We start from the raw sequence: 27,884 nt of genomic DNA, 5'->3' as shown, positions 1-27,884 counted from the left end.
CCTTCATATTGAAAAACGACCAGTGAAATTGTACACGGTTCTTTTTATTTTGGAAAGTTCCATAGAAACTAACGGTTTATTTCTTCTTGTCAATACTCTCCGCTTCCGCCTCCTTTGCCCTCTTGGCACGGATGCCGAAGAGACGAGCATTGGCACGGGCCATACGCAGGCTGGCGAAAGCCTTGAAGTTCTTCTCATCCTCAGAAATCACCCTGGCCTTCTCCTTCTTGTGCACCTGCAGCAGAGGGAGAAGAGCCCAATTACAACGATGTTGATGTAAAGATATACTCATCAAGAGTAGAAGGGCATTTCAGTCAAAGAGAAAGTCAAATACAATGAATGTATTAGCAGAGTCCCATGTCATTACTCAATGCCTTAATTATTTATGTGTCCACTTCTGTAAGTTACAGCCCAGCACAATCTAGCAGTCATCAGCTAATAGGTTCAAAGAGAATCATCAAGGAAATACAGAGATTCCGGAGAATTTGTCATCACTTGACTGCTGAAAGAGCTCTAACATGTGTCCAATACATATATTCTAGAAACATCCTAATATTTCAACTATGACCTGGTCTTCCCATTTACAGACAATAACCCTAATCAGTGTTCAGTGCATTATAAAGAACATGAACTTAATTTTTGGGGATAAATGATATGAATGTGTGATACGTACATTCTTGATGGGCATGACAGCACCAGAGAGCTGCGTGGCCATCTTGATTTCCTCCTCCTGGAGAAAGGGAAAGGTTTTAATACATTCAGGAGCAGTAACATCTACCATGTGCACATGCAAGACGGTACAGTCAAATCTAAAATGCTACTGGGGTGAAGAGAAGTGATGTCAAACATTTAATTGCACACCAACTGAATATAAATCGGAGCACATAAACAAAGTAGTCACATAAGTTGTAGTCCAGATAACCATGCAGATCTGTTATGCGTGAACAATATTTTAAATGACATTCCAACACTGTCCACGAATATGTCTAAAACAGTAATATCTATAGCACAAATGTCTGGTTAATATCCTGCCTCTGCAGATCAATGTTACTCTGCACAAAAAGCAGTAAAAACATTGCAAAACCTTCAGACCTGCTTGAAGCCCAATTTCCACACCGTAACTCCAAAACTTCTTTGCTAACAGGTCGTTTCAGAAACTACAGAATGGGCACTGAACACACGAACCCGGCAGTCATCAGATAATAGGTTCAAATGTAATCATCAAGGTAGTACAGAGATTCCGGAGATTTTGTCATCACTTGACTGCTGGCCCAGTGCTGCTCACGATCCAGGTTTCATCACAATTGCAATCATTGCCACACTGCAAATATTTATCATCTGACCTTCAAATTAAACAATCACTTTGACAATATGGTTATGCGTGCCCATGTTTATAAACGCTCAACCCAATGGTCTATGACTGACACTTACAGTGCTGTCTCCCTTCTTGGGTGCGGAGGCCTTCCTGGGGAAGAGGATGAGCTTGGAGCGGTACTCTTTCAGGCGCTGTACATTGGCCTGCAGGGACTCCGATGATCTGTTGCGACGGCGGGAGTCAACCGAGATACCAATGGTGCGGGCTGTCTTCTTGTGGATACCGGCGGCCTAGAGTACAAAGCACACGCAAGAACCAAATATTTAAGAACTGTTGGGCATTTAGTTGCTAGCCATGCCTGGACTTTTAGGAGTGTGAAGGCATGCACATAATTCAATACAAGTAGATTGCTATATTCAGACACAAAAAAAGCCTGTCAAACAAATTAGTTAATAACTGTCTTGAGTCCAAAGTTATTACTCAAGTGACTAGCTTTGAGTTAGTTTTTTAATATGCCTATAGGCGATGTTTCCGGTGATTTCTGGTGAGGACCTGCCTTACAACAGGCCTACAAGCCCTCAGTCCAGCCTTTCTCAGCCTATTGACACATTAAGTTCGCAATTGTAAATGAGAACGTGTTCTCAATTTGCCTACCTGGTTAAATAAAGGTTAAATAAAATAAAAAATAAAATAAATAAATTGACACATTAAAACAAGCAGACATCAGCAAATAGGTTCATATTGAATCATCAAGGAGGTACAGAGATTCCGGAGATTTGTCATCACTTGACTGCTGTAAAAGGTTCTAGTAGTCTGCAAGCTAAAATATATTCAATAAAAACACACCCGTCTTTCAGGCTGTTCCGTCTTACAAGGTACTAACGCTGCCTAAACCTGGAGGTTATTATTCGAAAGTTAAATGTACTGTTAATTTTCCTCTTACCTTGAGCTCCTCCAGGGTGAAGCCACGTCCGGCACGCACCTTGGTGTGATACCTGATGGTGGGACACCTGACTTGAGGCCTGAGGGGACCAGCCACAGGACGTGGAGCAATACGGCGAGCCTTGATTTGACGGGCCTTTCGCCTGAAAAACGAGGAGTAGGTTAATAAACTCAGCAAAAAAATAAAAAACATTCTCACTGTCAAGTGTGTTTATTTTCAGCAAAGTTCAAATGTGTAAATATTTGTATGAACATAAGATTCAACAACCGAGACAGAACTGAACAAGTTCCACAGACACGTGAAATTGAATAATGTGTCCCTGAACAAGGGGGGGGGCAAAAACAAAACAGTCAATGCAGCTGGTGGCCACACCAGATACTAAGTCCTGCAGTGCATCTCCTCCTCATGGATTTGCCAGTTCTTGCTGTGAGGGGCTACCCCAGTCTTCCACCTGCAAGTTCTGGGGGGGGGGCCTGGCTGTGCTCAACGGGATTGAGATCCAGGCTCGTCACTGGCCATGGCAGAACACTAACATTCCTCTCTTACAGGAAATCACGCACAGAATGAGCAGTATGGCTGGTGATATTGTCATGCTGGAGGGTCATGTCAGGGTGAGCCTGCAGGAAGGGTACCACGAGGGAGGATGTATTCCCTGTAACGCACAGCGTTGATTTTGCCTGCAATGACAAGCTCAGGCCCATGCTGCTGTGACACCGCCCCAGACCATGACGGACCCTCCACCTCGATCCCACTCCAGAGTACAGGCCTCGGTGTAATGCTCATTCATTCGACGATAAATCCAAATCCGACCATCACCTCTGGTGAGACGAAACAACGACTCGTCAGTGAAGAACACTTTTTGCCAGTCCTGTCTGGTCCAGCGACGGTGGGTTTGTGCCTATAGGCGATGTTGCCGGTGATTTCTGGTGAGGACCTGCCTTACAACAGGCCTACAAGCCCTCAGTCCAGCCTTTCTCAGCCTATTGATGACAGTCTGAGCACTGATGGAGGGATTGTGCGTTCCTGGTGTAACTCGGGCAGTTGTTGTTGCCATCCTGTACCTGTCCCGCAGGTGTAATGTCCGGATGCACCGATCCTGTGCAGGTGTTGTTACATGTTACATATCAAAAATCCAAGATGGCGTAGCAGTCGGACGTGTGTTTTGTCTTGTCCCGTGTAAATAATCGTTTTCCTCGTTTTTTTCCGTTTATATTTTAATCTCACTTTCCATCTACGGACTGAATATACTCTCCTGCAACCCCCAACACCCAATGTGGTACGGATCTGCTATTTTTTATACTTTAGAACCGGAACCCCCATCAGAAGCTAGCCAGCTAACTAACTACTAGCTAGTTATCAGTTAGTCACTGCTAGTGGTCTTTACCGTTAACTCGGACACCAGCCAGCCTCAGCTTGGTCAATACATGCCAGTCTGCACAGCGCGATATCAACCCAGAGAATATCGGACTGCTTTTTCTCTACCAAATCTCCAGATTACTACCGCAAGCTCTGGACCTTTACACCGGATCAGATAGCTAGCTGCAATCTGAGTGGCTACTCCTGGCTAACGTCTCTGTCCCGAAGCAAGCAACAGTTAGCCTTGAGCTAGCCTCGAGCTAGGCCAATCTCCCGGCTAGCCGAAGAGGTCCTCCGGCTAATTCTTGTGCTACAATACATATTTTGCCAATTGGCCTGGACCTTTTTTTGCCGACACAGAGCCCTGCCAATCCATCACAACTGGTCTAAATCAGCTACAAGCTAATTTAGCCATTTTTTGCCGCTGCTAGCAGCTTTTTACCTTCTGCACAGACACCAGCCCTGTTATTAGCCTGGATATTACTCACCAATTTACCAGCATCGGACTGTCTCTCGACAACAACGCCGGATTCCTGCCGTAATCCCTGAGCCACTACTTCTGATCCTCACAGCTAGCTTGCAGCTAGCGCAGCTAGCGCCACTGCCACGAAGCTAGCACCAGTTAGCAAACACAATTCTACAATTCACAACCTCTCTTTCGCCATCGCCATCCGGCTTGGATTCTCTGTCGACACGACCACGTCTGAGCAGACCCCCTCCGTCTGAGCAGACCACCCCCCGGGCTACTAACTTTAAACGCCGCGTGCTAGCTTAGTGGAGGCCTCCCTGCTCCATCTACGGCTGCCCCCTGGACACTATGATCACTTGGCTACATAGCTGATGCCTGCTTGACTGTCCATTAATTCACGGTACTCCATTCTGTTTATTTGTGTTTTATCTGTCGGCTCTGTGCTTTAACTCAGGATCTGTGTGTAGTTAATCCGACCCTCTCTGCCTAGTCGTCGCCATTTTTACCTGTTGTTGCTGTGTTAGACTAGCACCCTGTTATTGCTGCTGTTATCTTACCTGTTGTTTTAGCTAGCTCTCCCAATCAAGACCTGCAATCACTTTATGCCTTATTGTATGTCTCTCTCAAATATCAATATGCCTTGCATACTGTTGTTCAGGCTAGTTATCATTATCATTGTTTTGGTTTGCAATGGACCCCGTAGTTCCACTCTCCGTACCTCTGATACCTCCTTTGTCCCACCCCCCACACATGCGGTGACCTCACCCATTGAGACCAGCATGTCCAGAGATACAACCTCTCTTATCATCACCCAGTGCCTGGGCTTGCCTCCGCTGTACCCGTGCCCCACCATACCCCTGTCTGCACATTATGCCCAGAATCTATTCTACCACGCCCATAAATCTGCTCCTTTTATTCTTTGTCCCCAACGCTCTAGGCGACCAGTTTTGATAGCCTTTAGCCGCACCCTCATCCTACTACTCCTCTGTTCCTCGGGTGATGTGGAGGTAAACCCAGGCCCTGCATGTCCCCAGTCACCCTCATTTGTTGACTTCTGTGATCGAAAAAGCCTTGGCCTCATGCATGTCAACATCAGAAGCCTCCTCCCTAAGTTTGCCTTACTCACCGCTTTAGCACACTCTGCCAACCCTGATGTCCTTGCCGTGTCCGAATCCTGGCTTAGGAAGGCCACCAAAAATTCTGGGATTTCCATACCCAACTATAACACTTTCCGTCAAGATAGAACTGCCAAAGGGGGAGGAGTTGCAATCTACTGCAGAGATAGCCTGCAAAGTTCTGTCATACTTTCCAGGTCTATGCCCAAACAGTTCGAACTTCTAATTTTAAAAATTAATCTCTCCAGAAATAAGTCTCTCACTGTTGCCGCCTGCTACCGACCCCCCTCAGCTCCCAGCTGTGCCCTGGACACCATCTGTGAATTGATCGCTCCCCATCTAGCTTCAGAGTTTGTTCTGTTAGGTGACCTAAACTGGGATATGCTTAACACCCCGGCAGTCCTACAATCCAAGCTTGATGCCCTCAATCTCACACAAATCATCAAGGAACCCACCAGGTACAACCCTAAATCCGTAAACATGGGCACCCTAATAGACATTATCCTGACCAACCTGCCCTCCAAATACACCTCTGCTGTCTTCAATCAAGATCTCAGCGATCACTGCCTCATTGCCTGTATCCGCCACGGGTCCGCGGTCAAACGACCACCCCTCATCACTGTCAAACGCTCCCTAAAACACTTCTGCGAGCAGGCCTTTCTAATCGACCTGGCCCGGGTACCCTGGAAGGATATTGACCTCATCCCGTCAGTTGAGGATGCCTGGTCATTCTTTAAAAGTTACTTCCTCACCATATTAGACAAGCATGCTCCGTTCAAAAAATGCAGAACCAAGAACAGATATAGCCCTTGGTTCACTCCAGACCTGACTGCCCTCGACCAGCACAAAAACATCCTGTGGCGAACTGCAATAGCATCGAAGAGACCCCGCGATATGCAACTGTTCAGGGAAGTCAGGAACCAATACACGCAGTCAGTCAGGAAAGCAAAGGCCAGCTTTTTCAAGCAGAAATTTGCATCCTGTAGCTCTAACTCCAAAAAGTTCTGGGATACTGTAAAGTCCATGGAAAACAAGAGCACCTCCTCCCAGCTGCCCACTGCACTGAGACTAGGTAACACGGTCACCACTGATAAGCCCGTGATAATCGAAAACTTCAACAAACATTTCTCAATGGCTGGCCATGCCTTCCTCCTGGCGACTCCAACCTTGGCCAACAGCCCCGCCCCCCCCGCTGCTACTCACCCAAGCCTCCCCAGCTTCTCCTTTACCCATATCCAGATAGCAGATGTTCTGAAAGAGCTGGAAAACCTGGACCCATACAAATCAGCTGGGCTTGACAATCTGGACCCCCTATTTCTGAAACTGTCCGCCGCCATTGTCGCACCCCCTATTACCAGCCTGTTCAACCTCTCCTTCGTATCATCTGAGATCCCCAAGGATTGGAAAGCTGCCGCGGTCATCCCCCTCTTCAAAGGGGGAGACACCCTGGACCCAAACTGTTAGACCTATATCCATCCTGCCCTGCCTATCTAAGGTCTTCGAAAGCCAAGTCAACAAACAGATCACTGACCATCTCGAATCCCACCGTACCTTCTCCGCTGTGCAATCCGGTTTCCGAGCCGGTCACGGGTGCACCTCAGCCACGCTCAAGGTACTAAACGATATCATAACCGCCATCGATAAAAGACATTACTGTGCAGCCGTCTTCATCGACCTGGCCAAGGCTTTCGACTCTGTCAATCACCATATTCTTATCGGCAGACTCAGTAGCCTCGGTTTTTCTAATGACTGCCTTGCCTGGTTCACCAACTACTTTGCAGACAGAGTTCAGTGTGTCAAATCGGAGGGCATGTTGTCCGGTCCTCTGGCAGTCTCAATGGGGGTACCACAGGGTTCAATTCTCGGGCCGACTCTTTTCTCTGTATACATCAATGATGTTGCTCTTGCTGCGGGCGATTCCCTGATCCACCTCTACGCAGACGACACCATTCTATATACTTCCGGCCCTTCCTTGGACACTGTGCTATCTAACCTCCAAACGAGCTTCAATGCCATACAACACTCCTTCCGTGGCCTCCAACTGCTCTTAAACGCTAGTAAAACCAAATGCATGCTTTTCAACCGTTCGCTGCCTGCACCCGCACGCCCGACTAGCATCACCACCCTGGACGGCTCCGACCTAGAATATGTGGACATCTATAAGTACCTAGGTGTCTGGCTAGACTGCAAACTCTCCTTCCAGACTCATATCAAACATCTCCAATCCAAAATCAAATCAAGAATCGGCTTTCTATTCCGCAACAAAGCCTCCTTCACTCACGCCGCCAAACTTACCCTAGTAAAACTGACTATCCTACCGATCCTCGACTTCGGCGATGTCATCTACAAAATAGCTTCCAATACTCTACTCAGCAAACTGGATGCAGTTTATCACAGTGCCATTCGTTTTGTTACTAAAGCACCTTATACGACCCACCACTGCGACCTGTATGCCCTAGTCGGCTGGCCCTCGCTACATGTTCGTCGTCAGACCCACTGGCTCCAGGTCATCTACAAGGCTATGCTAGGTAAAGTGCCGCCTTATCTCAGTTCACTGGTCACGATGGCTACACCCACCCGCAGCACGCGCTCCAGCAGGTGTATCTCACTGATCATCCCTAAAGCCAAAACCTAATTTGGACGCCTTTCTATCCAGTTCTCTGCGACTGGAACGAATTGCAAAAATCTCTGAAGTTGGAGACTTTTATCTCCCTCAACAACTTTAAAAATCTGCTATCCGAGCAGCTAACCGATCGCTGCAGCTGTACATAGTCCATCTGTAAACTACCCACCCAATTTACCTACCTCACCCCCCATACTGCTTTTATTTATTTACTTTTCTGCTCTTTTGCACACCAGTATCTCTTCTTGCACATGATCATCTGATGATTTATCACTCCAGTGTTAATCTGCTAAATTGTAATTATTCGATTTATTGCCTACCTCATGCCTTTTGCACACATTGTATATAGATTCTCTTTTTTTTCTACCATGTTATTGACTTGTTTATTGTTTACTCCATGTGTAACTCTGTGTTGTCTGTTCACACTGCTATGCTTTATCTTGGCCAGGTCGCAGTTGCAAATGAGAACTTGTTCTCAACTAGCCTACCTGGTTAAATAAAGGTGAAAAAAAAACAGGATGAGAATAATTATTATAATTATTTTTCATATCAAATATGGATTATGGTTGGTAAAGCTGTGATGCATAACCTGTGGAAACGTCATTGTCTGGATTGTCCTTGTGTAATTGTGTCTTGGAGAGTCTGACTGGGATTGTGTGGTGTTTTTCAGGGTCAAGCTGTGGCTCAGCTGTGCTCCACTATACCCAGCGTCACTGTGTTTGGAACGGCCTCATCTTTCAAACATGAAGCCATCAAGGACTCTGTGACCCACCTCTTCGACAGAAACATTGATTATGTACAAGAAGTTAAAAAGTAAGGTTTGTTTGTTGTTCTACAATAACAATTATTGGGATAAAATCTTTCTTCTAAACATAGAGCTGCAGAGGTAATTGTTCTGCACAATTTTTATGAATAAGACTAATTTGTTAGCAAATGTGTAATTTCATTGGATCTTACAGGTTTATTAAAATATGTTTAGATATAATTTCACATAATTACTAAGAATCTCTTTTGGTTTATAATGTGCAATTTGATATGTACATATGAATTGACAATGATAATGTGATAACGTAGAACACAGAGCATGTAGAGCTCAGGGAGGATGCAGATGTTAGTTGATGCCATATTTGGATGTGTGTGGCTGCGGTCCCCATGGCAACACACAGCTCGTCTCCGAGAGCAACGGCAGTGTGTGAGGCAGTGCTCAGAGGCTCTCTGAAGGCAACCTGCAACAGGCTGTCTGCTGGGGACGTGGAACAGCTGGGCCAATCAGGAAAGCGCCCTGATGCCTCATAAATACTATGCCCATTCAGATCACACTGCATGTCGTTGTCTTGTCTTTTCCAAACATATTACTCACCATATGTCTGTTGCAGAGGGACAAGTGAGAGCCATGAGAAAACGAGTTTTGATTAGACATGGAAATAAAAGTGCTTAAAACAAATTGGCTCCCTATTTAAAAAGACGATGGATAACAATCTCTGGAGGAAAAATACTGGAGTTTTGGTGCAGGTACAGACAACTAGCGCAAAAATAATATTGCGATATTGTCAAAACGATATGATATATTGTCAAAAATAATATCCCGATATGTAACTATATGGATTTTGTCACCCATCACTAATTATCATGTTTGATTGGCAATCAGTGCAATCCATAGGGATGCTGCCTCCTCAATAGGAGACAATCAGAAAATAACCCTCTATGCCAAGGCCAACTTCATGTCTACTGTCTAATAGGAATAGTGTTTTGGAGGTGAGTCATGCAGTCAGGAGGCTTAAAGCATGTCCATCCGATAATCACATTCTGAATTTATTCTGAAGTGCTTTATAAATGCATACATTCAACCAAGCTTTCCTCTTGAGGTCCTTTCTTAAGGAGCCTAATCCTTGGTTCCCCCTCAGTACTTATTGACAGAGGGAGAATACTGTCTGCTTGCATATCACAATGGTAGTAAATACAGCCATATCAGAGGGAGAGGCAGATTAATAAGCCTTTCATCTCTGTGGCCCCACATTCCTTTCAGGATCAAGAGCAAAGCAAAATTAAATTGGTCTTAAGTCGCTCCTTTTACAATATGCAAGGCCATGGGCATCATAAGACCGCCGAGCAGTTTAGCCAAACAGGCGGTCAGGCCACCAGGCAGAAAGGAAGGCATTTGGACCCCTTGATCAGAACATTGCTCTCATTCTTTCTTTCACATTGGTGCTCTTAAGTGAGTCATGCCATGAAAAACCACACCGATGGTTAACCTGTCCAATGCTTATATGTCTTTGAATACTGTATCACTTGAAATCAAGAGTGGAATTTGATTGAACAAAAGGCTGATCGAAATGTCAATTAACTGGATTGTTTAGTATTTGCTAAAAATATATAAATGTAACTATTGAAATCTGAGCTAAACATTGAATGACTAATAGATTGATAGGCTTCTGATGAAGCCTGCAGTTGAGGCTGTCTGTAAATGAGGAACATGTTGATTATTGTTAATTGAATTTCCTGTATTTGGTAGGATCTCTCCAGAGGGAGTGGACATTGTCCTGGACTGTCTGTCTGGGGAGAACACTGGTAAAGGCCTCGGTCTGCTGAGGCCTCTGGGAACCTACATCCTCTACGGTTGGTGTCCTATCAGGATGCTACTCTTAAATTTGCTACATTGTGCCACCAGTATCGCACATAAGACTCTTGAGATATGATGTGGTGTTAGTCTGTGAATGATGAAGTATCTTGAGTGACATTTTTTATTTAGAACATTTCAAACTTACTGACAGGTATTGTATATAGGTTAGGCACCATTGTACTTGTGCAATACATATACAGTGCCTTCAAGAAGTATTCATACCGCTTGACTCATTCCATATCTTGTTGTTTTACAGCCTGAATTCAAAATTGATTAAATATATATGTTTTCTCACCCATCTACACACAATACCCCACAATGACAAAGTAAATTCTTTTTTTAGAAATGTTAGCAAATTCATTCAAAATGAAATACAGAAATATCTAATTTACATAAGTATTCACACTCCTGAGTCAATACATGTTAGAATCACATTTGGCAGCAATTACAACTGTGAGTCTTTCTGGGTAAGTCTATTAAGAGCTTTGCAAACCTGGATTGTACAATATGTACCCATTATTCTTTAAAAAAATTGGTTGTTGATCATTACAAAACAACCATTTTCAAGTCTTCCCATAGATTTTCAATCAGATTTAAGTCAAAACGGTAACTTGGCCATTCAGAAATATACACTGTCTTCTTGGTAAGCAACTTCAGTGTAGATTTGGCCTTGTGTTTTAGATTATTGTCCTGCTGAAAGGTGAATTCATCCACCAGTGTCTGGTGGAACCAGGTTTTCCTGTAGGATTTGCCTGTGCTTAGCTCCATTCCTCACCCCCCATACTGCTTTTATTTATTTACTTTTCTGCTCTTTTGCACACCAGTATCTCTTCTTGCACATGATCATCTGATGATTTATCACTCCAGTGTTAATCTGCTAAATTGTAATTATTCGATTTATTGCCTACCTCATGCCTTTTGCACACATTGTATATAGATTCTCTTTTTTTTCTACCATGTTATTGACTTGTTTATTGTTTACTCCATGTGTAACTCTGTGTTGTCTGTTCACACTGCTATGCTTTATCTTGGCCAGGTCGCAGTTGCAAATGAGAACTTGTTCTCAACTAGCCTACCTGGTTAAATAAAGGTTAAAAAAAAAAAAAAAAACGTGGTCTGCCACTGCGAGGACGATCAGCTGTCCGTCCTGTAGCGCTGTCTTAGGCGTCTCACAGTACGGACATTGCAATTTATTGCCCTGGCCACATCTGCAGTCCTCATGCCTCCTTGCAGAATGCCTAAGGCACGTTTACGCAGATGAGCAGGGACCCTGAGCATCATTATTTTGGTGTTTTCAGAGTCAGTAGAAAAGCTTCTTTAGTGTCTTAAGTTTTCATAACTGTGACCTCAATTGCCTACCATCTGTAAGCTGTTAATTTCTTAGACCGTTCAACAGGTGCATGTTCATTAATTATGGTTCATTGAACAAGCATGGGAAACCGTGTTTAAACCCTTACAATGAAGATCTGTGTAATTTGGATTTTTACGAATTATCTTTGAAAGACATGGTCCTGAAAAGGGGACATTTCTTTTTTGTGTGTGCAGAGTTTATATAGCAAGTTATTTGAATGACCTTAATCACCTACATACAGCCGCAGGCATGTCATGCACAGCTACACAACAAAATTACACCATAGCATCATTCAATCCATACTGCTACCTAACCAACTAGGTATGTCACATAGCCATGCTAGTTAATAGCTTGTAGGTTTGCATACAGTAGACGTTCGAAACGTAAGACAGTTCAACCAAAAGTTAACATTTATCCAACCATTATACTTTACTTAACCAAAGTAACTAATCAAGGCCTACCTGCGAGTCTTCCTTGCGGGTTGGTTGAACCAGGTGCGCACCCTCGTCTGCCAATCTTTATGGAAATGTGGGTTCAAAAGCATGCCATTCCGGCTGGGTGCCATGGTTGCCTACTTCCCTGAAACAGAAGTTGACATTAACACATGTAGGCATAGAAGATAATCACATTAAGCAATAAGATCAGCCCATCCAGCAGAGGAAAAAAATGGCTGACGAAGTGCTTAACAGGCTAAATGTTAGCCAGCTTGATAGCCATCACGTCAAGGCTAGCTGGAGTGCAACAATGAATTCCAACACAAACAGACGTATATTTTACTGTGATAATGACTCCGTAATCATTGGAGTTCATTGTCGATAATCTAGACCAGGTTGGTGACAATGAAACACTTGTAAAGTCACTGACAACACAGACATACATGCGTCTACAACAGATAGGTTGACTACTAAACCTATCTGGGTCGCCTTTATCTTAGCCTTTAGCTCAACAAACTCGTCAATAGTCATATATTCTGAACGACAACATCATAAACTTTCGCAATAAATACATAAAAGTAACAACAACTTCGATATATTTGAGGATGAAGAGCGATTTCGTTTGAAAAATAGTGAGCTTATTTCAACATACCGTCTGAGGCGGAAAATGGCCGAAAGGAAAAAGGAAGTCCTAAAATTGTGCATTGTGGGATATATAGATGGCAGCCAATGGTAGACGCAATGGAGTGTCAACCGGATGTACTAAAATTCACGTGTGAAGAGTTTGATTTAAAAAATATATCTTGTTCAGAATTAGCTTTTTGTACGTTTTTTTGTTAGTAAACCAAATCTTCTTGGTTTTGGCATAATGATACGTAATAACGTGCTTTGTATACCCTATGCAAGTCCCAATACAACACATATTGAAACAACCAGTATGCATGCATGACAGATTATTTGTTCTTTAACTAATGGTCGTCCACCCAAATCAAGATGTATATGTAGGTACACCACAAGGGGTCCCTGCAGTCGCACAAGAAAGTTACACACATTTCACTTACGGACCTGTTTCAGACAGCCAATTTCTCTGAGTATCGCCCAATTTTCCATTCTCATTGTTGTAATGATTATTATGAATTACACGTTTTCATTATAGGAGTGTTGTGCATCAAAATATTTAACCCTAATACGTTCTTGAAAGCATATGCGGCACACTCTTTTAAAAGTGCACACAAACAGCAACACCATCACTTTGCTCATTGTGTCAAGAGAGGACCATTCCGAAAGGACATTTTCTGTATGACAGCCAACTTGTATTCTCCTGTAAAAGTAGTAAAGCCCCATACATAGTTAAAGGTTAAATAAAAATAAAACAAAGTCAAAGATATGCTCAGTTTCTCTGCTGCACTGATCCTGTGCCCACTTTTGCCATTAATCATTGATCAATCCCCCCTTTGCACCTCATCTCAATCTAAGGGCAAAGGTCAAGGTGTGCCAAGCTTCAATGAGAAGTGCTTCTCTATATCTCTGGGTTTTCACCAGTTAGGCATCAGAACAAAAAGGTCTAGTTTAAAGCAGGGTAATTTCTAGGAATAGGGTCACACACACCCTTCACAGTATGTGAAACTTGCCCTTTACAATCTAAACTACTGTTCCATTAACTGACTGGGCTGATTATGTGTTAATAAATCAATGATGATACTGTGCAGATATATTAAATGTGTTAATATCACTTGTGTAACTTTCAGTTACCATTAGCTTGAATCACTTGGGTTGGAAAATACAGCAGCAGCATATCACATTTTATTGGTCACATACACAGTTTAGCAGAGGTTATAGCAGGTGCAGCAAAATGCCTGGGTTCCTAGCTCCTAACAATGTACACGAATAGTCAAAAACAAGATATGAATGTCAGAACAAATCCAGGTAACCCAAATAACACTATGAGTATTCCATATGCAATCTACGCATATATAGGCCTACACCAAAAATATATACTAAGAATGATATGTATAGCAGTAGATATTAGTGAGCTATGTCTACAATCACAGGCAGTGTGTACAAACAGCACAACAAAAATGCAATATATTCCACATATTCCTGATGTCAGATGTTACCTCAAAATAGGAAAATACACAAATAGAATTGATTCTTGCTTAATTTGTGCTTTAGTATTTTGTTCTAAAGAAGGTTATATTGCTGAAAAATGTGAATCTACAAGTGTGGGAGTCTTTGGAAGGGCCAGGCTGCCAGCCAAGGTTTGGTTTTGACTAGTCTTGCATTACCAGACATCAAATTAAGTTTTGACTATTAGATAATGACTTAAGGTGGTTTATGTAAAGGAAGTGAATAGTACTGTATTCCATCCTTCCCACCAGATGGAATAGAAAAGCCATAATGAAAAAAATGGATTGTAGGTTGTATTTATTGCATCTTCTCATTTCCGATCACTTTCCAACCTGTTGCCACTTCTCTGCATTTTTTCAGTTCAAACTAAGCACCTGAGGTAATCAACTCTTATTGATGTGCCAACAGGATTTATCGTTGTGCCAACAGGACATGGGAACAAACCCTTCAGGTTGTCTTGTGGTTTGGTCAGCAAAAGCACCTAAGTGAGCATTGTTAATTAACATTTTGGTTATCTTGGTGATTAAACAATTACAGTGAAAATAAATATGGCTACTTTATATAATCTCATTTTAGCTGAGATTTTACAGCCAGTCCAGATAGGATTAGTGTGAAAGACCTGTAATCATCATTAAAAAGAACATTTTTTTTAAAAAGAACATGGAGAGCCGAGCAGTCTACTCATCAAGTGATTTGATAAATTTCTCGTAGGAGCCATCGTCCATGAGGCCATCAAGTTCTGCAGGGTTGTCAATAGTCATCTTAATTAGCCAGCCTGGAAGTCAAAGGAGAACAACCATCAGTAAAATTGTCAGGATGGGGGTTAATAAGTGTGTTGAATGAGTATTCACCCCAAAAATATATATATAATAATTCACATAAGGTGGCAAGTACCATAGCGGTTAAAAGCATTGGCCCAGTAATCAAATGGTCGCTGGTTCGAAACCCAAAGCTGAATAGGTGAAAATCTGTCGATGTGCCCTTGAGCAAAACAACCCTAATTTGTAAGTCGCTCTGGATAAGAGCGTCTGCTAAATTACTAAAATGTCAAACAAGCGTCTCAACTGATTTGTCATGTCACTTTGTCTTGCCTAAGATACTCACCCCCTTCGTAGCAGGATTTATTCACTAGTCCAGGGTTGTCTGCCAGCTCTGTGTTGATTTCAGTTACCTCTCCAGTCAGAGGAGAGTACAGCTCACTAGCAGCCTTCACACTTTCCAAAGCACCAAACTCCTCTGAAACACAAGCAAAGGACATGCATGACCCTCCTTATTGGCAACAAAGTTCATGGTCACAAGAGTCATTTACTTGTGGGAAGAAACTTAAACCTGAAAAAAATCTCACCCATTTGTTCAAGTTTTTGCCCCACCTCAGGGAGTCCACAATATACCACATCACCTAATGCGTCCTACAATGGAGGGACACAAATTCTAACATTTTAGCAGCTACACAGAATTTGCAACACAAAATATTCATATTTGAAGTACACATTGAGGAAATTCTGGGAAAGCATAAAATAAGGCCAATGTACGTTGTGGTAAACTTCAAGTTCTTGCACAAATATCAGATTGGCCCTCAAATTTTAAGCCAGGCATAATGCAAGTAATCAATTACCCTAAACAATAGTCATACATATGTAAAATTGTCATTCTGGTATATGTCTTTGTATTGCAGGACAACGTACAAAGTTCCAAAAATAAATCTCTCAAGACAATACAGGCATTATGTAGACCAATAAATGTCAGATAGGTAATTTAGAAACAGCAGCACACTAAATCATTCATAAAAATATCAACCAAACTGCCTACCTGAGCAAATTTGCTGATGCCAACTGTGCCAACTCCTCCCTCTACTCGTACCCACTCATGCTTGTCTGTGAATTTGAGGGCTGTAAAAATAGACATTCACATCAGATAATGGGATGCATGTGCATAGAAAAACAGCACAGACTAATGTTCAAACTAATAATGTTTTAGTACACTACACTGACTAGTTGACATGGCCATAATCTCAAAAACTTGACATTTTAGTTTCTGTGTTCTATGAGTACACCACCATTAATTTAGGGTTTCCAAACTCTAGTGTGTGGGGGGTGGGGGGCAACCTAACTAAGTACCCATCCCAAACATTGCCCTTGTTTTTAACTGTCCAAAGGACACTAATGTACTATGGACCAGAGCCAAAAAGTACTGTGCAAAACAGCAACCCTCATTTAAAATACTGGAAGGTGGCAAAAGATGCCATTAATGTACTGCCCCACATTCAGTCCTGTAATGTCAAACACAATTCACATCTTATTACTATCACCATTGTGATGTCAATTGCTCATACAATGTACTAGCATTCTCTAGCTATTACTGTACATTGTAGTATGGTTGTACACCGTATGAGTGGTGGGAGGGAGCACAAACACATTTAAACATCATTCCTCTAATCTGCTATGTGGGCTGTTCATTCTATTAAATAGTAATATTTTATATATTTTTGTACAAATATGTAATCCGCAGTTAAAGCAAGAAACATTAAAACATGGTTTATGTCAAACGCTGTCAATTTTTCCCGATACGCTGGGGAGGAATTAAATGCCTCAACAGTTTCCAATGCTAGCATCAGACCATGCAGAAAAATACAGGTTTGAACCAGATTGTGAACTGTGCAAGATGCCTTACCTTAATGGAGATCTTCAATATCATTTCTAGACTAAACCACCACCCACAAATTACACCATGCATGTATCTGCAGACTACACATTTAGTAAATATGCTAAATATAGATGTATGCTCAAATTTGTTACTCCTGACCAGCATTTGACTTGCCTACGTCCAAACTCGTTCGTGATTTGTTCTATGTAATTATCCATTACATTGTGGCACGAGACAGTGGGTGTCTTGAGTGCCTAACAAGCGTAATGTTTTTAAGACCGCGGAAAGCAGACCCAGCAAATAATTGCAAGTTTAAGTTAAACCTCTGATAAACAATGTTTTACAGTGTAGTCTAAGAAAATGAAAACTTTAATCAACCTGGATTATTTTGGGGACATTCCAGATTGCAGTTATGGAAAGCGACCATATAATAAAACATGTTACGGTTAAACCAACCTAACGCGGGGACCGTTGTTCGACAGGCTGGTCAGGGAATCACACAATTCCATTGGAATTCCATAAAAACAAAATCCCTCGATTTCTGTCTGGGAATAACGAGAGAATAGTTTACTTTTAGACCACGTAACGGCCAACATTTGGCTACTTTTTATTTGACCCATCGACCAAACTTTATCGTAGCAGGGCATGCGTCCTAAACTGTTTATAAACCTGGACATGCTGACCACAAAATAATATAAAAATCGCAGTTCACGCTCTCTCACTGACGTGTAAAAATGTACCGTGGGGAAGTGACCAAAACAGTGTGCGATTATTCCCCCCTCTGTGACTGGAATGTGTAGCCACAGACCCGTACATCAATTGTGATGTTGATAAATCTAGCATGCAACACCGACTGGGCCAATTTTGGCAACATTGTAACAAATTGTTACCTGTGGACAGTAGTGAGGCCGTGCTCAGTGTCTGTGCGGTGTTGGCCTTCCATAAGAGCCGACTTGCGGATATCTGTACAGGTCGAGAACGCTGAATCAGTACTGGGGAAAAGTTTGCAGTAAGGCACCGGAACGCTACTCTCATCGCCATCTTCAGTGTCGGCCGAAATGATTACACATGCAATTGACTGAGTGGAACGCGCACCATCAACCTTTGCGCGCTCTCGACATGAAATAGAAGCGGCTTTTCAGCAGGACTTTGTGGAAGTTGGACCGTATTTGCCAATAAGGTTTTTCCTTATATGGATACTCTCAAGGCGTAACAGATGCACAACAGAATATTTAGGATACTAATGGCTTTTTCGCATAGTTGGTAGTGTTAGATCTTCAGTCTACTCTGCATCTTTATGGCATTGTGGAACTAACCATAAGGTTTTGGGCGCGTTCCTCTGCACAGGCGTTGCTGAAGCATGCCATGTTTTACACCGCCTGGATATGTATTTTAACTATCATCTCACCACATATGTTAGAATAATCTGACAGTCGATGACGTGGCACACAACCATTGGTTGATTCATGCAACGCCTGAACAGGTGAACGGGACCATTCTCATTATGCTTGGTAGGTTGTAGAAACTGGGTTATGACTAACTCGTTTTCCCTTCATGAATATTACAGCCCTAACTCTCAATGTTTCTATTGTGTCCGTTGTACTGTAGTACACAACTTCTGAGATTGGGCAACAGTTCCTAGAACCTAGTGTTGCTTTCATTAAACAAATGATGGTTCTCTTGCTAGACTTAACACTAGGGTTGGTTCTCTTGCTAGACTTAACACTAGGGTTGGTTCTCTTGCTAGACTTAACACTAGAGTCCTACAGTGCTCTGCAGCATGACTAGAAAGTGACTGGACTTCATTCACTGGAGATGAACTCACCTTGTGCTCTTCCTCATCGACCCAATGGTGTTGTACACAGGTCATCCCACAATCCTTTCTTAGGGGATCCATATAGGTGGGGTGCACATTGGTTGTCAAGAGTTCAGTCACTAGGGGTGTATTCATTATGTCTTGCAACAGAAACAGTTTAAGAAACACAGATGCAGAACGAAATGGATTGCCCTACCTGAATTTGTCCAATAGAAACTCTAGTTTGTTGCTAAATGTTTCCCGTTTGGAAAAAAGAAAAGACAGACAAAACATTTTGTAACAGAATAGGTGGTCATTCTGCCAAACTTTTTCAATTGAACAAATTTCGGTACGTCCCTACCAACTTCGTTCGCTTCCGTTGTAAGAAATGATTTGGCTGAATGACTACACCCCTGGTTCATCCAAAAGCTTATGAAAAGGTACATAATGAAGACCATGGCTAAAGAACACAGACCAGTAACTTAAGCCTACTACAACAGTATATCAGCTGCAGACACATACTTTCACATGTAACTCAATCATAGGAATACAGAATCACTTTTGTCATTTTATTTTTGTGACAATGGCAGTTGTGTGGATGAACATAGATTTTTTTTTAAAGTAGTTGGACTGTATGGCATACACAAACATGCCCAGAAACCCTCATTCACTGACATTACATTGGGCTTGGATGTCCAACACTCTAATGAGGGAAGACAGAAAAGAGACAAAACCGCAAGGTAATACAAGGCAAAACAGCACACAATTGAATGTTTCAACTATGTAAAGGTGGAAAAATAATTTAAAAAGTTACTTATTTCCCTTAATAATGCAGATTGCAAGATTCAAACCATATGATAAAATGGATAACATTCAATGCCACCGGAACACACAGTGAGACCAACAGACCAATCAGATTATTTACCCAGGCGTCATCACCATGCCAACCCCTGCAGAGATTTGCCAGCAGGCGAGGTCACAATACTACACAGAGGTGCCCTCTGTGAGAGGGGCTGTCTTGTTGTCATCAGGCTTCATGGCAGGGAAGAACAGCACCTCCTGTGAAACAGAATTAACATCAGGTGGTTTCACACAGACACAGAGTCCTGCTGAAGCGCGTTGAAGTTTGTAGTGCGTGTGTGTGTGTAAACAAGCATCAACACAATGTCCCCTACAGCATAATAATAAACATACATGCCTAAAGCCTTGTACACATTGGCAGATTGAAGTGACTAAAAAGCAACATTTTTTTGCATATACAATTCAAATCTATTATTTTTCCTGCAGTCTGAACAGCCAAAAAGCAAATGGAATCGGATATTTCAAACCACCTTCGTAGGTGAATCTGATTCCTGGCCATGCAACTTGTGTCTGAACGGTCAAATGTGATTTATTTGCCCGCAACTGTTTTTGACTTATTTGGCATATCTTGTTTGCTAGCTGCTCTGTTGACAGTTTGACAGTTTGAGAAGAACATGTGGTAGCTAACTAGCTTGTTAATGGTTTACAAACAAATTAGTGAATGTGCTAGAAAGCTAAACAGCTACCTAGCTAGCGGACTGTTGTGGCTGGCCAAAAAGGACTCCTTTTGAAAGGTGGATCAGCTTATCGTTTGAGGCTTTATAAGTGTTCTTACACTATGACTTTTAACATTTAAAGGAACAGGGAAACATCCATCGCAGACATTGTTCTCGCCTTAGCTTGCTACATAGTGATAGGAAGCAGGAGCACCACCAATCAGCCTAAACCACTGCGCACACACCAGTCGTTACTATGAAAACTAGCATAGCCATGTCTGCAAATGACTACCGTCTGAACACACACAAATCCGATTTGGTCACTTGTAAATTCCTGTTTGGACAGTCAGTATTTCAAAACGAGCTTAAAAACTATATTAATTTGAGCATTAAGGCCTACAGTGTGAACAAGGCTTTAGAGATTGCAAAGGATCTATATTGGCCTCTGCCTGTATGTACTTTGACTGTACCTTAATGTTGTTGGAGTCTGTGAGGAACATGGTAAGGCGGTCAAGGCCCATGCCCCAGCCAGCAGTTGGTGGCAGGCCATACTCTAGTGCCGTGCAGAAAGTCTCATCAATGGACATGCTCTCGTCATCACCCTCTGCCTTGGCCTAATAAAACACAAAAATACACACAGGAGCTAGATGAGAAACTAAAACTAAGTAGCTTATCAAGATTTACAGGGTGGTGACTCAAACGGGAAAATATCACAAAGAAAATGAAGCACCAATGGTAACTAAGTTGACGTAAGGCAAGAATTTTCGGGAAATGCTTCAGTTCAGTGGCCCCTACTACTACATACAGTTGAAGTCGGAAGTTTACATACACCTTAGCCAAATACATTTAAACTCGGTTTTTCACAATTCCTGACATTTAATCCTAGTAAAAATTCCCTGTCTTAGGTCAGCTAGGATCACCACTTTATTTTAAGATTGTGAAATGTCAGAATAATAGAGTGATTTATTTAAGCTTTTATTTATTTAATCAAATTCCCAGTGGGTCAGAAGTTCACATACACTCAATTAGTATTTGGTAGCATTGCCTTTAAAATTGTTTAACTTGGGTCAAACGTTTTGGGTAGCCTTCCACAAGCTTCCCACAATAAGTTGTGTGAATTTTGGCCCATTCCTCCTGATAGAGCTGCTGTAACTGAGTCCGGTTTGTAGGCCTCCTTGCTCGCACACGCTTTTTCAGTTCTGCCCACAAATTTTCTATAGGATTGAGGTCAGGGCTTTGTGATGGCCACTCCAAAACCTTGTCTTTGTTGCCATTTTGCCACAACTTTGGAAGTATGCTTGGGGTCATTGTCCATTTGGAAGACTCATTTGCGACCAAGCATTAACTTCCTGACTGTTGTCTTGAGATGTTGCTTCAATATATCCACATAATTTCCCTTCCACATGATGCCATCTATTTTGTGAGGTGCACCAGTCCCTCCTGCAGCAAAGCACCCGCACAACATGATGCTGCCACCCCCGTGCTTCACGGTTGGGATGGTGTTCTTCGGCTTGCAAGCCTCCTCCTTTTTCCTCCAAACATAACGATGGTCATCATGGCCAAACAGTTCTATTTTTGTTTCATCAGACCAGAGGACATTTCTCCAAAAAGTATGATCTTTGTCTCATGTGCAATTGCAAACCGTAGTCTGGCTTTTTTAGGGCAGTTTTGGAGCAGTGGCTTTTTCCTTGCTGAGCGGCATTTCAAGTTATGTTGATATAGGACTCATTTTACTGTGGATATACAGTCGTGGCCAAAAGTTTTGAGAATGACACAAATATTAATTTTCACAAAGTCTGCTGCCTCAGTTTGTATGATGGCAATTTGCAGTTACTCCAGAATGTTATGAAGAGTGATCAGATGAATTGCAATTATTGCAAAGTCCCTTTTTGCCATGCAAATGAACTGAATCCCCCAAAAACATTTCCACTGCATTTCAGCCCTGCCACAAAAGGACCAGCTGACATCATGTAAGTGATTCTCTCGTTAACACAGGTGTGAGTGTTGACGAAGACAAGGCTGGAGATCACTCTGTCATGCTGATTGAGTTTGAATAACAGACTGGAAGCTTCAAAAGGAGGGTGGTGTTTGGAATCATTGTTCTTCCTCTGTCAACCATGGTTACCTGCAAGGAAACACGTTCCGTCATCATTGCTTTGCACAAAAAGGGCTTCACAGGCAAGGATATTGCTGCCAGTAAAATTGCACCTAAATCAACCATTTATCGGATCATCAAGAACTTCAAGGAGAGCGGTTCAATTGTTGTGAAGAAGGCTTCAGGGTGCCCAAGAAAGTCCAGCAAGCGCCAGGACCGTCTCCTAAAGTTGATTCAGCTGCGGGATCGGTGCACCACCAGGACAGAGCTTGCCCAGGAATGGCAGCAGGCAGGTGAGTGCATCTGCACGCACAGTGAGGCGAAGACTTTGAGGATGGCCTGGTGTCAAGAAGGGCAGCAAAGAAGCCACTTCTCTCCAGAAAAAACATCAGGGACAGACTGATATTCAGCAAAAGGTACAGGGATTGGACTGCTGAGGACTGGGGTAAAGTAATTTTCTCTGATGAATCCCCTTTCCGATTGTTTGGGGCTTCCGGAAAAAAGCTTGTCCGGAGAAGACAAGGTGAGCACTACCATCAGTCCTGTGTCATGCCAACAGTAAAGCATCCTGAGTCCATTCATGTGTGGGGTTGCTTCTCAGCCAAGGGAGTGGGCTCACTCACAATTTTGCCTAAGAACACAGCCATGAATAAAGAATGGTACCAACACATCCTCCGAGAGCAACTCTCCCAACCATCCAGGAACAGTTTGGTGACGAACAATGCCTTTTCCAGCAGGATGGAGCACCTTGCCATAAGGCAAAAGTGATAACTAAGTGGCTCATGGAACAAAACATCGATATTTTGGGTCCATGGCCAGGAAAGTCCCCAGACCTTAATCCCATTGAGAACTTGTGGTCAATCCTTAAGAGGCAGGTGGACAAACAAAACCCCACAAATTCTTACAAACTCCAAGCATTGATTATGCAAGAATGGGCTGCCATCAGTCAGGATGTGGCCCAGAAGTTAATTGACAGCATGACAGGGCGGATTGCAGAGGTCTTGAAAAAGAAGGGTCAACACAGCAAATATTGACTCTTTGCATTAACTTCATGTAATTGTCAATAAAAGCCTTTGACACTTATGAAATGCTTGTAATTATACTTCAGTATTCCATAGTAACATCTGACAAAAATATCTAAAGACACTGAAGCAGCAAGCTTTGTGGAAATACATTTTTGTGTCATTCTCAAAACTTTTGGCCACGACTGTAGATACTTTAGTACCTGTTTCCTCCAGCATCTTCACAAGGTCCTTTGCTGTTGTTCTGGGATTGATTTGCACTTTTTGCACCAAAGTACGTTCATCTCTAGGAGACAGAACGCGACACCTTCCTGAGCAGTATGACGGCTGCGTGGTCCCATGGTGTTTATACTTGCGTACTATTGTTTGTACAGATGAACGTGGTACTGTTGGAATCGGCTAAACATTGAACATTGAGATATTAAATAAATGATTGAGAAGAAGCCTTGAATAGGAAGAGTGAAAGAGACTGGGTTGTGTGTCAGAAGTTAATGGTTCTCTGTGGGAAGACGGATAGCTTTGGAATGTGTTGGGTGGAAGGGAGTAGAGCAACGGTTGAGATAGGGGAGACAGATGGACATCTGTGGACTTGGGGAAGTAGAGGTTGAGGTCAAGAGGTGAGGTCAGTTCCCCTTAAGGGAGTAATCAGGGTTTAGTATCTGGTTAACTTCTTCCTGTTGAACCATAAGATGTAAGGATTGGAGAGAGAAGGAGGAGTGTCCAAAAGTGGGATGTATATAACTGTGATGGTGAGAAATGTTTTGTGTCAGTACCTTCAGGCATTTGGAAATTGCTCCCAAGGATGAACCAGACTTGTGGAGGTCTACAATTGTTTTCCCGAGGTCTTGGCTGATTTCTTTTGATTTTCCCATGATGTCAGGCAAAGAGGCACTGAGTTTGAAGGTAGGCCTTGAAATACATCCACAGGTACACCTCCAATTGACTCAAATTATGTCAATTAGCCTATCAGAAGCTTCTAAAGCCACGACATCATTTTCTGGAATTTTCCAAGCTGTTTGAAGGCACAGTCAACTTAGCGTATGTAAACTTCTGACCCACTGGAATTGTGATACAGTGAATTATAAGTGAAATAATCTGTCTAAACAATTGTTGGAAAAATTACTTGTGTCATGCAAAAAGTAGATGTCCTAACCGACTTGGTGGTTGAAAAACGAGTGGTTGAAAAACGAGTTTTAATGACTCCAACCTAAGTGTATGTAAACTTCCGACTTCAACTGTAGTTTCTAGCATTTCTCAGCTGACTCGCCCAGGCACACTGACCTTAGCCTGTTGCTCAAAGAGCTCCCTCTGTCTGATAGGGTCGTTCAACTCAGTGTAAGCATTACAGATCTCCTTCTTCAATACAAACAGCTCAAAACGCTCCGTCAGGCCTTTCTCTGACCGGTGCCTGTATGGGGAGAGATCAAGGAGAGCATAGCTAGAGACATCAGCATTGACAAGCAGGGTGTACTGCAATACCTATGACTCAGTTTCAAATGGTAACCTGCAGTCCATTGGAATGTGAATCAGAGCACTGTTGCTTGTTTTTAAATGAGTGTAATATGGATAGGAAGAGCTCACCATTTGGCCAGGGGGCTCATGATCTGTGGGTGGTCACAGATGAACGTGGGGCTGATACATGTGACTTCCAGGAATTCTCCCACCAACTGCAGGGATAAACATCAGTTTAGTCGTGATGTCAACAACACGGAAGGGGTATAGGAGGAGGCTTTCCTGATGTAGATTAGAAAAGGCACCTTGTCAAGGAGGCGGGCAGTGGTTCTAGGGGGAGGGCACTCCACTCCTTTTTTGGCACACAGTTCATCAAAGAATCTACGGGTCTCTGGGATTGGTGGAGAGGGACAGGTCAGTAAGACAACCTAGGAAATTCTATAATTATATAGAGGTATAGCTGTGGCACTGTATTGACCGCCATTCATTCTCTTACCGTCACTGTCGTAGGTGTCAGCAGCTGGGAACTTGACGCCCATCTCCTTCTCCAGGTCGTGTGTCATGCTGACCCTCCTGAAGGGAGGAGTGAAGTCGATCTCATAGGTCGGGCCCTCTGGACCTTCTGGATGATACTTCACTTTGTACTCTCCAGTGATGTGCTTGACCATCCCTGATGGGAAGAGAGCGAGCAGACCAGTTAGTAAGGGAACCTACCAGCTACACACCTACATGTCACTGTGAGTAACACTATATATATATATATATATATATATATATATTCACATTTCAGAATGATGAAGTAGAAACATCCCCTTCATTCACCCGAGAGAAGCTTCTCTGTGATATCCATCAAGTCATAGTAATCTGCATAGGCCATATAGAATTCGCAGGTGGTGAACTCTGGATTGTGGGTGAGGTCAATGCCTTCGTTTCTGAACTGCCGTCCAATCTCATACACTCTGTCAATCCCCCCAACCACAAGCATCTGGGGGAAAAAGACACAGAAATATGAGCATGGAGTTGAAAGTGTTTTTCCATGTGTTATTGGTCCTTCCTCAGGGGACATGTTACCTTGTGGTAGAGCTCAGGAGCGATCCTCATGTAAAGGTTCATGTCTAGGTCATTATGGTAGGTCACAAAGGGTTTGGCCACGGCCCCACCAGGAATCAGGTTCATCATGGGCGTCTCAATCTGTAAGAAACATGTGTTGTGGTTTTAAAGTCTCAGTTACATATCTCCATCTATCACCAAAACCCTGTTTGTGAAAAAGAAGCCTTTAAAATTACTTTCCACATCAAAGAGAAGACAGCTTTACCCCTCTTGAACTCTTAACCTGAACTCCTCCACACTCCAATGTAATTTCCCTGACACAAGTGCCCCCTAGTGGCCATTTCCCTCACCTCCAGGAATCCCAGCCCGTCCAGGAAGCTGCGGAGGTAAGTGATGATCTTGGCACGTGTTACAAACTTCTGCCTCACATAGTCATTGAGAATCAGATCCAGGTATCGCTGGCGGAATCGTGTTTCCTGGAGGCAATTGGTTAGAGATAGTGTGAGGATCCCTAAAAAATGTAATTTCTTCTGCAGGTTACATGAATTAAAGGTGTCCTGTATCATCTCTCATTCATATGAAGGCATGACATGTTTTCTGTATGTCCACTACAGGATTGTGAAGGTGCTCACCTTGTCCTTGAGACCAAAGTGCAGGTGGGGCAGCATGTGCAAGCAAGGTGAAAGCAGGGTCATCTCTATGGGAATGATGCTCAGTTCGCCCTTTTTGGTCTTCCCTGGATTACCACGAACACCAATGATGTCACCACGCCGCAGCTTGTTGTTGATGCGCACAAACTCCTCTTCAGACTTGTAGCTCCTGACAGGGAAGATGGACAGACGGGGTTGGAAAAGATACATGTGGGAGTTATGAGCTCACATGAGTAGTGGAGTTCTGGAAAGGACCATGTTCTGTACCTGTTGGTTGCCATAACTTGCAGCTTGACGCCTTCCCCTCGCAAGTCATAGAAGATTAACTTGGCCCCAGACTCTCTCTTGGCATGGACACGACCTGCCAACAACAGAGTTTCACATATGTCAAAAATACAGATTGACCATCAAATTACATTATTCCAAAACACAATAGTTGAAAACAGTTGTCAGTACCTGATACATTGAGAACAATGTCTGTTAGCTGGTCTCCAGGCTGTAGGCGGTTGTATTTCTCAATGAACTCTGTGAGCGACAGATCTACATTGTACTTGTGAGGGTATGGGTCCTCTGCTGTGCCCTTCAGAGCCTGGATGGCCTGAGTGCGGATCTTAAAGTATTGCTATTGGGATAAACAATATCAAGTGAGGTTACTGCAAATGTACAAGAGCTCAATTACTGCAGCCCTATTTTTGAGAAATACACTACCGGTCAAAAGTTTTCGAACACCGTAATCTTAGAGTGAGTCATGTTACAAAATGTCAAGTTTGCATGTACAGTACCCGTCAAAAGTTTGTACACAGCTACTCATTCAAGGTGTTTTTTTAAATGTATTTTTACTATTTTCTACACTGTAGAATAATAGTGAAGACATCAACTATGAAATAACACATATGGAATCATGTAGTAAGCAAAAAAAAGTGTTGTTACACAAATCAAAATATATATTTTACATTTGATATTCTTCAAATAGCCATCATTTGCCTTGATGATAGCTTGGCACACTCCTGGCATTCTCTCAACCAGCTTCACCTGGAATGCTTTTCCAACTGTCTTGAAGGAGTTCCCATATATGCTGAGCACTTGTTGGCTGCTTTTCCTTCACTCTGCAGTCCAACTCATCCCAAACCATCTCAATTGGGTTGAGGTCAGGGGACTGTGAAGGCCAGGTCATCTGATGCAGCACTCCATCACTCTCCTTCTTGGTAAAATAGCCCGTACACAGCCGTGGAGGTGTGTTGGGTCATTGTCCTGTTGAAAAAAAAAAAGGTTGTCCAACTAAGCCCAAACCTGATGGGAAGGCGTAT

At 42.8% G+C, this 27,884-nt stretch overlaps 3 protein-coding genes and 3 non-coding genes across 10 annotated transcripts in view; all 6 read right to left on the bottom strand.

Moving 5' to 3' along the window:
- Window positions 1–23: 23 nt before the first annotated feature.
- On the bottom strand, window positions 24–12,954 carry LOC139576037 (large ribosomal subunit protein eL13-like). Its single transcript, XM_071401646.1, has 6 exons — window positions 12,879–12,954; window positions 12,254–12,371; window positions 2,259–2,400; window positions 1,432–1,605; window positions 674–730; window positions 24–235 (listed from the first exon to the last, which is right to left on the bottom strand). Exons 2-6 carry the CDS (start codon window positions 12,355–12,357, stop codon window positions 77–79), a joined length of 636 nt encoding a protein of 211 aa, XP_071257747.1. The 5' UTR covers window positions 12,358–12,371; window positions 12,879–12,954; the 3' UTR covers window positions 24–76.
- LOC139577391 (small nucleolar RNA MBII-202) lies at window positions 410–494 on the bottom strand. The gene has a single exon (XR_011675282.1). It is a non-coding gene; the product is annotated as a small nucleolar RNA MBII-202 (small nucleolar RNA).
- LOC139577390 (small nucleolar RNA MBII-202) lies at window positions 1,171–1,258 on the bottom strand. Its single transcript, XR_011675281.1, has one exon. It is a non-coding gene; the product is annotated as a small nucleolar RNA MBII-202 (small nucleolar RNA).
- LOC139577392 (small nucleolar RNA MBII-202) lies at window positions 2,022–2,100 on the bottom strand. Its single transcript, XR_011675283.1, has one exon. It is a non-coding gene; the product is annotated as a small nucleolar RNA MBII-202 (small nucleolar RNA).
- A 1,059-nt stretch (window positions 12,955–14,013) lies between the features above and the next one.
- LOC139576038 (glycine cleavage system H protein, mitochondrial-like) lies at window positions 14,014–18,210 on the bottom strand. The gene is made up of 5 exons (XM_071401647.1): window positions 17,887–18,210; window positions 16,163–16,242; window positions 15,699–15,762; window positions 15,458–15,589; window positions 14,014–15,128 (listed from the first exon to the last, which is right to left on the bottom strand). The coding sequence occupies exons 1-5, from the start codon at window positions 18,035–18,037 to the stop codon at window positions 15,031–15,033; spliced, it is 525 nt and encodes a 174-aa protein (XP_071257748.1). The 5' UTR covers window positions 18,038–18,210; the 3' UTR covers window positions 14,014–15,030.
- A 1,136-nt stretch (window positions 18,211–19,346) lies between these two features.
- Window positions 19,347–27,884, bottom strand: part of LOC139576035 (lysine--tRNA ligase-like) — a 32,494-nt gene continuing 23,956 nt past the window's right edge. For all 5 annotated transcript variants that reach the window (XM_071401644.1, XM_071401642.1, XM_071401641.1 and 2 more), the window contains 12 exons: window positions 27,034–27,199; window positions 26,845–26,938; window positions 26,560–26,746; window positions 26,278–26,403; window positions 25,949–26,068; window positions 25,700–25,862; window positions 25,374–25,547; window positions 25,183–25,268; window positions 25,007–25,092; window positions 24,707–24,833; window positions 20,779–20,922; window positions 19,347–19,850 (listed from right to left, as the gene is read on the bottom strand). In XM_071401644.1, the coding sequence (XP_071257745.1) occupies window positions 19,776–19,850; window positions 20,779–20,922; window positions 24,707–24,833; window positions 25,007–25,092; window positions 25,183–25,268; window positions 25,374–25,547; window positions 25,700–25,862; window positions 25,949–26,068; window positions 26,278–26,403; window positions 26,560–26,746; window positions 26,845–26,938; window positions 27,034–27,199 (1,548 nt within the window). In that variant the 3' untranslated portion in view covers window positions 19,347–19,775. The remainder of the gene's footprint in view (window positions 19,851–20,778; window positions 20,923–24,706; window positions 24,834–25,006; window positions 25,093–25,182; window positions 25,269–25,373; window positions 25,548–25,699; window positions 25,863–25,948; window positions 26,069–26,277; window positions 26,404–26,559; window positions 26,747–26,844; window positions 26,939–27,033; window positions 27,200–27,884) is intronic.

Source organism: Salvelinus alpinus, chromosome 5 (assembly GCF_045679555.1).
Source record: "Salvelinus alpinus chromosome 5, SLU_Salpinus.1, whole genome shotgun sequence".
In the NCBI taxonomy this organism is placed as follows: Eukaryota; Metazoa; Chordata; class Actinopteri; order Salmoniformes; family Salmonidae; genus Salvelinus; species Salvelinus alpinus.
This window is presented reverse-complemented; position numbering and strand designations above follow the sequence as displayed.